The 10,698-nt window shown below is 41.1% G+C and overlaps 1 protein-coding gene across 4 annotated transcripts in view; it reads left to right on the top strand.

Moving 5' to 3' along the window:
- The window catches only part of LOC121243361 (disease resistance protein RPV1-like), a 53,013-nt gene that overhangs the window by 3,439 nt on the left and 38,876 nt on the right, over positions 1 to 10,698 (top strand). For all 4 annotated transcript variants that reach the window (XM_041141474.1, XM_041141476.1, XM_041141475.1 and 1 more), the window contains exon 2: positions 9,548 to 10,661. In XM_041141474.1, the coding sequence (XP_040997408.1) occupies positions 9,548 to 10,661 (1,114 nt within the window). The remainder of the gene's footprint in view (positions 1 to 9,547; positions 10,662 to 10,698) is intronic.

The raw sequence follows: 10,698 nt of genomic DNA, 5'->3' as shown, positions 1-10,698 counted from the left end.
CCGGTCTGCAAAACCGCCTAAGACCGGACCAGAATGGACCGAACCGAACCGAGATCACCCCTAGCCATTTTTGCCACGCAAATGGCCTAGCATCTAATAGATGTGCGGGCAGCACCTTACTCGGCCATGGGTTTCTTAGCCAACACCATCCTGGCCATCTCGCCATGCATCTCGGCTATGCACTCGAACAACACCTCATCGGCCACCAGGTGGCAAGCACACATTCCTCGGCCACTTGGTATGCATCTCAGCCAACCAATGGCAGACACTTCTCACTTGGCCAACAACGAGTATCTCGACCACCCAGTGGCGGGCACGCACTACATGCATGGCCGCCATGTGCGTCCAAGCCACCTGCTGTCCAGCCTGTTCCTCCTTAGCCACACGTACCTCAGCCACCTACTCCTCAACCACATGCAAGCAAACATCCACTAGTAGTCAATGCCATGCACATCGCTGAGGTACCCATCTCGGCCACAAACTGTCCGGCCACTTGCTCAGCCTGAGCACTAGCTCGGCCTAAGCTTGTCATGCACTGCTCATGCACCGCCCGAACACAATGCTCAGACACAAACTAAATGTCTTGGCCATGTTCATCTCAAACAACAACTGCATGGACACAATTATCTCGGCCATACACATCTCGGACACTAACTGCTCAAACACCGCTCCTCAGTCGTCACCTAGCTCCTCAACCACTGCTTAGACTCCACGCTCAGTCATTGCCCTAACATGGCAACTGTCAAAACCACTCAAAATCATATGGTTCATCACTTACCACCATGTCCCAAGCAACGTTCCAAGTTCTCCTTCCAAACAAAGACAGTGTCTGATCCGCCATCATTGACTGTCACAATCAACTTACACAGCCACACTCCATCCAAATTCGACCGGTAGCCATGGCCCATGGACCCACCGGTCCCACCTCACATACAAAAAGAGGAGAAAATAAAAGAAAGAAAGGAAACAACAACTAGTAGAGGGCAATTTTAGTCAAGAAAAACTCGGTTACAATGGCTAAAACATCACAGTTTGTCTCTCTCAAAATTTGAGCAAATTGCATTTTTACAAACAAAATTGGTTACTGTGGCACAAAACACAGTCTACATAGCCCCACTTGAGCACCGCTAGGACGTCTCAAAATGTCTCCATCTGAATAACCTGATTGGCATTAACATCTACGTGGACAACATCCAAAACAACAAACAGTCTAATTAGTGAAAAAAAAAAAGGAAGAAGAACAAGAAGACTAGCGATGGACAAACTCAATCAAGTGAAAACCAGAAACAACGACCTCACCAAAACCCCTCAACCCCACCCGTTCCTTGCCCAGAGGCCACAGACGGGACAAGTTACTTGACTACCCTGACCTCCTTCATAATGAACTCACGGGCAGGCAGGCTCCACGTTGCCCAACCCTACTGTTGTACACTGCCTCACTCGGTATCATGGGCACTCGAGACCTTCATCATCGCCAAAGTATGGAAGTCCACTAGCCTCTTTGACTAGACTAAAACCTTCGCCACGCTCCAACAAGACGGTTCAGGTTTGCAAATCTCATACCAGTGATAGGGATTATCTAACCGGTTTGCCTTTTGTAGCACAGTCAGACATCTCGTTTGAACTCACGGGCAAGCAAGTCTCTGCATTGCCCGATCCTACAAACTTCTCTCCCAGAGTCATCAGGCGAGCAAGTCCCAGGATTGCTTGACCTTCCTCGCGAAGAAGGCACAAGAGGGAAAGGTCAAAGGACCACCTGACCCTTCCTGCACGGGCAAGAAAGGTCCAGAACCCCTCAACTGTACGTGTCCCTTGTCGAGAGTCAACAAGTAGGACAAATCCCACACAATGAACTCACAGGCAGGAAAGGTTAGGGATCGCCCGACCTTACCGACTTCTTGCCTAGAAGGCCATAGGCGGCAAGTCCCAAGACTGCTCGACCTCCCTCGTGATGAAGGCACAGATGGGCAAGCTCCTCGCTGTCTGACCCTACTCTCTTGGACAGCAACACGAGCACAACATCTCTTCCAACAAACGTTGAATGTTTACACTCGTGCCGTAGTTGTTGTCAACGGGTTACCTCCGGTAACGAGCCTTCGAGCTCCACAACCACCTCACGCCAGTTACCTTCAAGAATAAGTCGACGGGCTTGACAACTACTTAAGATGGACCTAGGGGTTGACAGACTCTCTGACCACTTAGTTTGAGTTACTACCATCAAACATCAATAATGAAATGGAAACACAAACAACATTCGCATCAAGGGGTAAAACCCTGCCGACACCATCGAAAACAAAAACAATCTTATGCAACCTATCAGGCAAAATGTCTAAACAAGTGGAAAAGACCAAGGACCACCCAACCCTACCCATTCCACGCCTAGAGTCAACAGGCCGAATAAGTCACTCGACTGCCCAACCTCCCTTGCAATGAACTCATAGCCAAGAAAGATTAGGGACCCTCCGGCCTCCCAGGCACCCAACAAACGGGCAAGTCAATTGACTGTCTGAGCCTCGCACTCCAAGCAAGCTCCATGCTCGCACCTAATGCAGTTGAGTACACCTCCCGCCTATGTCCAAGTTGAGCTCCATGCTTGCACTCTACGTGGCCGAGTCCATCTCCCACCAAAGCCAAGCTCCGTACTCGCACTTTATGCTGTCGAGTCCATCTCCCTCCAAGACCAAGCTCCGCATTTGCATTAGCTCCTGCTCGCACTCTAAAATATGATCTTTTGGCATTAGCACATTAAAAATATTTTCTTTTACATATCAAGGTTGTACATGCTTTTTGCGGTGGCAATAAGCATGTATAATAAGCTTTAATATGAAACTTAGTGTAAAAAATCGGTACTGCAAGATAAAAGGAGAGTGAATTTCTCTAGGATTAATTATTAATTGATGGAATTTGTAAGATTTGTCATAACACGAGCACGTAGTTATATATTTATAAAGAGTACAAGTGTTGAATCTCAACGTTGGAAAGGCATATATATATACATATATATATGACCAAATGTCATTAAATTTCAAACTTTTGTTTATATAATGTATTTTATATTAATTATAAGTACATAAAAAACATTTCATTTGAACAGCTAACTTATATCTTTTTTATTATGATAATTGTTGAAACCAAGAGAATTCTAGAGAATCATAGAAGTGTATATTTCTATATGTATCAAACTATACAAAGGAGGGCTATATATAGTTGAATATGGCCAAAGGAAATACAACTAAAAGGAAAGATTCTAACCTAGCATAATTACAGGAAATTAAGGATATGATCTAATATTGTAGGTATATTCTAATATACAAATTAGGTATATTCTAAGATACAAATATATACACTAACATCCCCCATCAAACTCTTGGTGGCGAAGAAAACTGGAATTTGGAAACAAGATCACCAAGCCGACCAGGTAGATGTGATTTCATAAAAATGTTAGCAAGATTATCTTCAGAAGAAACTGAGTGTAACTGGAGGACACCATGCTAAAGATATGGGCGGATGAAGTGACAATCAATCTCAATATGTTTGGTACACTCATGAAACACATCACTGTGCGCAATTTGGATGACACTACGATTATCACAGTGAAGATGAGAACTTATTGATTGAGGAACACCCATATCTTTCTAAAGCCAGCGTAACCATAAAAATTCAGATGTCGTATCAACAAGGGCATGATACTCAGCTTCAATGATAGAATGGGAAACAACGGATTGTTTCTTACTATGCCATGAAACCAAAGAAGTACCAAGTAAGAAATAATAACCAGTGGTGGAGCGACGATTAGTAGGATCACCAGCCCAATCTGCATCAGAATAGGCCTAGAGCTCCAGAGAGGAATGGGATGAGAAGTGCAGACCATGAAACAGAGTACCCTTGATGTAGCGTAAAATTTGAAGAACCGTAGCAAAATGGGTAGATCAAGGCGTGCTCAAAAATTGACTGACCAGATGAATAACATAAAGAAAGTGTTGCATCTACAAGTGGGGAATCGTCGATGGCCAAGACCTTAGTATTATACTCAAATGAACTACTGGTTATCTTGCTAGCTGTCAGCCCAGCTTTGGAAACTAAATCAGAAGCATACTTAGCTTGAGTGAGATAATAATCACCATGACTCGAAGTAACTTCAAGGTCGAGGAAGTAGTTAAGATGTCCCAAATCCGTCATATCAAAATTCTAACTAAGAAAAGTTTGAATATCTCGAATACCAGCAATATCATCACCAGTAATAATCATATCATCTACATAGGGAAGAAGAAGGATAGTACCTTCCTCAATAATGCGAAGAAAGAGTGTTGAATCATATGGGCTAGAAAGAAAGCCTTGTTAAGAAACCACTAACTGAAATTTTTCAAACCAAGCTCAAGGTGCCTGTTTGAGCCCATAAAGTGTGCGACGAAGACGACAAATTTTATGTGGAGGATGCTCATAGACAGGTGAAGGCTGCATGTAAACTTCTTTAGTAAGATCACCATTAAGGAAGTGTTTTAACATCCATTTGAAAAAGTTCCCAACGCCGAACAACAACAACTACAAGTAAAGATCTGACAAAGGTAAGTCTAGCAATAGAAGCAAAAGTCTCCTTATAGTCAATCTTATACTCCTGAGTGAACCATTTTGCAACAAGTCGAGCCTTGTAGCGTTCAACTGATCCATCTGTAGGAGTCTTGATTTTGTAAATCCACTTGCATCCCACTGTAGCTTTACTAGGAGGCAAGTCCACCAAATCCCAAGTATGTGTTTTGACAAGAGCATTCAATTCATCAGACATAGCTTGCTACCAAAAAAGGTTTGTACAAGCCTCACGATAATTGTGAAGTTCCTTGAGAGTGGCAAGTACAAAGAAATAGTGATAATCACGAAAATGAGTAGGAGGAACACTTACCCGACTGGAATAGAGATCTTACTTGACTGGGTTGAACTGGATTGGGCTGAAAAAAAAAAAGAAAAGCAGAGAAAAAAAATGTTAGATTTTACTTGAAACGGGCTGGCTGAAATGGGCTGGGCTTGAAACAGGCTAGGCTGTAGGGGTGAGGTGTGGCGCGTGGGGGCGACGTGCAAAATGTTGGAGTGGCATGTTGGGGCACGTGCAATAGCGGAATGGGAAGCGTTTGACACGGAAAAGCCAATAAAATTCTCATGACTCCTTCTATGATCTGATTTGATGAAAATCTGAGGGAAATTCGAACATAAATTTGTGATAAGCCAAATGTCAAGTGCAAGAAAGCCAATTGCTGATGTTGAAAAGAGAAACACCAGAGGAACGACTTGCACGGACAAAGAAACTCAGAATGGTGGCTCTGATGCCATGTTGAAACAGAGAGAATTCTGGAGAATCATATAAGTGTATATTTCTATATGTATCAAACTATATAAAGGAGGTCTATATATAGTTGAATATGACCAAAGCAAATAAGGAAATACAACTAAAATGAAATATCCTAACCTGACTTAATTACAGGAAATTAAGGATATGATCTAATATTCTAGGTATATTCTAAGATACAAATTTATACACTAACAATAACAATACTGATCCAAGATAAAAGAGGATAAATGGCATAAGATTGATCTCTCTCTAGCTTGAGACTTGTGGGTTTGAACTTGAAGTATTGATAAAGCACGCATAACGGGTTTTCCTTGGAAAGTTTACAATTTGTGTGCTAACTACAATATAATACCTACTAACAGATTAATTGGAGGTTGGAGATCCATGCAGTCCATGGAAGTGTTTAACATTTGTGATTGTGGACGATCCTACATCGATTAAATGGTGTAGCTAGCGATATCATGGCCATGGCTAGCTTGACGCTAATAATTATCTTCTTGTTGGGTTTAATTGTGATAGAAATGTGTTATCATTGAGCGGTCACTTATATATATATATGTGTGTGTGTGTGTGTGTGTGTGTAAAGGAAATGCCTCAAGCCTAAATGCTATGAGGTGATCTTCATTTAGACAATAAATCTGTATAACTATAAATAAGGAAATAATTTGAATATATACAGTAAAAGGAAATCTCCTACAATTGAGGTGAATCAGTGATAGCTAGAATCGTGGAGAATCAACTATCTTCTTGGTCACAATCAGGGGAGCAGATTCTCCTCTAATATCCCCCTTCAAAGTTGGCATGGGTAAAATGGGAAAAAAGCACAACTGCCACAATCCAACAAAAACTGTAATGTTGGCACCCCTTTAGTGAAAACATTGGCCAATTGAAGATGAGAGGGAACAAACTAGAAACTGAGGACCCGTGGAGCTACAAGTTCCCGAACAAAAATAATAATCGATGTCAATGTGTTCGGTTAGATGGGATCCCACCAGAAAAGGAGTGGAAATAGGTTTGCAATCCACCATGTTTGCCTAAGTCAACAGATCAAGAACATATTTTATTTGGCTGAGAAAAATTCCTTTTTCATTGCGAATGACCACAATTCCCAAAAAATAGTGTAAATCACCAAGATCCTTCATTGAAAATTCTCATGCCAATCGATTGATGAGTGTACGAAGCATAGACTGATTATTGCCTGTAATAACATATCATTGACATATAAGATAAGATAAATAACACCATGAGGACCATGATACACAAAAAGTGAGGAATCAACACAACTCGTAATAAAACCAAGTCCAAGCAAAACTGATTGAAACGCTGGAACCATGCCCATGGGGCCTGTTTCATACCATAAAGAGCACGTTGTAAGCGACAAACATGAGAAGGGAATTGGGGAACAGTGTATCCCGGAGGTTGTTCCATGTAAACTTCCTCTGTAAGAAAACCATGCAGAAATGCATTTTCAATGTCAAGCTGATGAAGTGACCAGCTATGCATAGCAGCTAAAGACAAAATAATTCAAACAGTGGCAGGCCGAACAGCTGGACTGAATGTTTCGTCGAAATCAATGCCATGTTTCTGAGAAAAATCTTGGGCCACAAGACGAGCTTTGTGATGCTCTATAGAGCCATCTACTCGAAGCTTCGTCTTAAAGATCCACCAACAGCTGACAACATTACGATCACTCGGATGTGGAACCAAACGCCATGTGTTATTGTGGTTGAGAGCGATAATTTCATCATACCTGGCAGAAAGCCACTTGGGATGCTTGATAGCTGACTTAAATTCACGAGGTTCCTTGACAACAAGATGTACCTAAAACCATAGTGGAGCCGACAAAGCATAAAATGAATGAAGAGTGCGGGATTTAACAATACCGTTCTTAGCACGAGTAACCATAGGGTGAGCAGTGGTCGGCAATTGACTAGAGGAAGAAGGAACAGGAGGTATGACTTCCAATGCTATTGCTGGCGATGAAGGTTGAGAAGAATCTTCAGGAGGCGGTGAAGGAATACTTGAATCAACACAAGGAACACACATGGTGGGGGCCGAGCGATGAGCTGAAGTCACACCTAAGGAGGAAGTATCACTAGAAAGAAAATTGTTAGAAGGGTCATCAAAAGTGACATAATCAGCACTATCAAAAGGAGGAAGAGTCGAGTTAGAAGCATAAGAAAAATAATCTTCGAAAAACTGGACATGGCGAGAAATATAGACCCGATTAGTTTTCTTATCCAAGCAACGAAAACTTTTATCAAGATGACTATAGCCAATAAAAACACAAGAAAGGGACCTTGGAGGTAATTTATTAGACATATAATCACGTAGCAAAGGAAAACAAAGGCAGCCAAAGGTACATAACAAGGAATAAGGAGGAGGGCAACCATATAAAATTTCGTAAGGGGACTTACCATGAAGAACTGGTGATGGGAGGCAATTAATGAGATAACAAGTCGTGGTAAAAGACTCAACCCATAAACGTAAAGGTACATGAGAATGAAACATGAGGGTGAGACTAGTTTCGGTAATGTGGCGATGCTTTCTTTTGGCAATACCATTCTGATTTGGTGTATAAGGACAAGTGATACACTGAACTATACCATTCTCACGAAGAAAAGAGGTAAAACGATGATTAGTAAATTCAGTACCACTGTCGCATTGAAAAGATTTGATTTTACAGTCAAATTGAATTAGGACATACTTATTAAACTGAACAAATATGTCACACAAATCTGACTTAAGCTTTAACGGATAAAACCAACTAAAGCGGGAAAAATCATCTATCAAAACACAATAGTACTTATATATGGAAGGAGAAGTAATTGGTGAGGGACCCCATAGATCGCAATGTATCTTTTCAAATAAAGAGGCACAACGTTGATCTAAACTAGAAAAAGGTAAACAATGACTTTTACCCAATTGATAACCAAAACAAGGTTTAGAATCAATCATACTCTTATGAAAAAGGGTAATAGCACCATGCTTATTTAAAGAAGAAACAATACGAAAAGATGGATATCCTAGTCGTGCATGCCAAGTGACAGATAAAGCATGAGAGGTACATTTAGAAAGACTAGATAAAAAACTTGCATGGCCATGGTCAAGAACACAGAGCCCTCTCTTACATTGCCCGACTCCCACCACCGTTCTTGTTGCTAGATCTTGTATGGTAAAACCAGAAAAAGAAAAAGTGACTAAACAATTGTTCTCACGAGTAAGCTTGCTAATTGACAAGAGATTTTTAGTACGACTAGGCACAAGGAGAACATCAGACAAAGGTAATGGATGAGAAGCAACAATGGATGAAATTGAACAGATGCGAGAAATAGGCATGGAAGCACTATTACCAACCTACACCCGTTGATTACCAGTATAAGGAACGGAATTATCAAGAGCAGCAACATCATTCTTCATATGCAAAGTAGCCCCAGTATCCGTATACCACTCAGAATCAGCCAGTTCATCAACTGAAGTAACAACAAAGGCTTCAATCAAACCATCCGCCTTGGCTTTCTTCAATAACTTGCCAAGTTTATGACATTTCTTGGCAGTGTGCCTCTCTTTACCACACCACTGACTGGTAACGCCTGAAGTCTTGGAAAAATTTTTAAAAGCGGACGAAGAGAAGGTAGGCTTTGGGTTACCAGAAGATGCACCCAAAGAAGAAGAACCTCATTGGGCAACAAGAGTCGACTAGGAGGATGAGTCACCATGAAGGGACCGAGAGAAAAGCTCATGGCCGAGAGCTTTCGTCACCAAGTTGGCAAAAGAAGGCAGCGGCAATTGTGACAACATTGAGGTCGAAAAAATTTTATAATCAGATGCAAGATCACGAAGAAACCAATGTAGCTTATCTGTGTCATCAACGGGTTTGCCAATAGCACTAAGCTGATAACACAGAGCAAAAAGAACGAGCATATTCAGCAACACCATGAGAGCCTCGTTGCATCAGCTGGAGTTCACCTTTCAATTGAATCTCCCAAGTCCTAGAACAATGTGAAAAAGAGGCTTCAAGAGCTACCCAAGCATCACGAGCAGCTAGCGATATCATGGCCATGACTAGCTTGATGCTAATAATTATATTCTTGTTGGGTTTAATTGTGATAGAAATGTGTTACCTTTGAGTGGCCACTTATATATATATTTTAAAATAATTAGTTGGCTTAATTTCATTAATTTCAATTGTCTTAATTTTGGCAGAGATGAGTCAACAGTTATTGAAGACATTGTAGGAGAGATACTTGCTAAATTAAATTCTACATTCTCGACTGTTTCCAAGAAGCTCGTTGGAATAGACTCTCGTCTAGAGAAATTGATGAATTTATATTTAAATAATAGGCGGGATGAAGTTCGCTTTCTAGGTATCTGGGGGATGGGTGGTATTGGGAAGACCACTCTTGCACGCGCTGTTTATGAAAAAATTTCTAGTCAATTTCTTCAATCAGTTAGTAGCTTTATTGCCGATGTTAGAGAAAGAAGTGGAGGAAATGGCGGTCTAGTTGATTTACAAAAACAACTTCTTTACGATCTCTTCAAGGATAAGAGCAGTGACATAAAGGATGTCGACAGAGGAAAAAACAAAATTAGACACGGACTACGTAATAGAAGGGTTCTTGTTGTTGTGGATGATGTGGATCAAACCCAACAATTAGAAGCATTAGCAATTGAGCGCGATTGGTTTGGTGGAGGGAGTGTAATCATTATAACAACAAGAGATAAGCATCTGTTGATAGAACGTGGATTGGCTGAAGATGAAATTTATAGGGCTAAAGAATTCGATGATGATGAAGCTCTCCAACTCTTTAGTTGGAAAGCCTTCAAGAAAGAACTCCCTCTAGATGGTTTTGTGGAGCTTTCCAAGCAGATTATACATTATGCTAAAGGCCTTCCTTTAGCTCTTGAAGTTTTGGGTCGTTTCTTGTGTCGGCAAAATGTAGACTTTTGGAAAAGTGCTTTGAAAAGTCTAAGACAAAACCCCAAGAAAGAAATCGTAGATGCACTTAAAATAAGTTTCGATGGACTCGAGGAAAACGAGCAAAAAATTTTTCTAGATATTGCATGTTACTTCAAAGGGGAGATGTATGTCAACAGAGTCAAAAGCATACTAGAAAGCTGTGATTATCACCCAAGCTGTGGTATAGAGATTCTTATCAGTAAGTCTCTCATAACAATCTCGAGAGGGAAACTGTGGATGCATGATCTACTCAGAGAAATGGGTCATGAAATTGTTCGTCGCCAATCTCAGGGAGATCCTGGCAGACAGAGTAGGTTGTGGCTTACTAATGATATCATTCGTGTACTGAAGAACAATAGTGTAAGTGGATCTTAGAATAATAAGCTCATTGAATTGC

Source organism: Juglans microcarpa x Juglans regia, chromosome 8D (genome assembly GCF_004785595.1).
Source record: "Juglans microcarpa x Juglans regia isolate MS1-56 chromosome 8D, Jm3101_v1.0, whole genome shotgun sequence".
Lineage (NCBI taxonomy): Eukaryota > Viridiplantae > Streptophyta > Magnoliopsida > Fagales > Juglandaceae > Juglans > Juglans microcarpa x Juglans regia.
The sequence above is the reverse complement of the archived record's forward strand: the minus strand, read 5'-3'. Positions and strand labels throughout refer to the sequence as shown.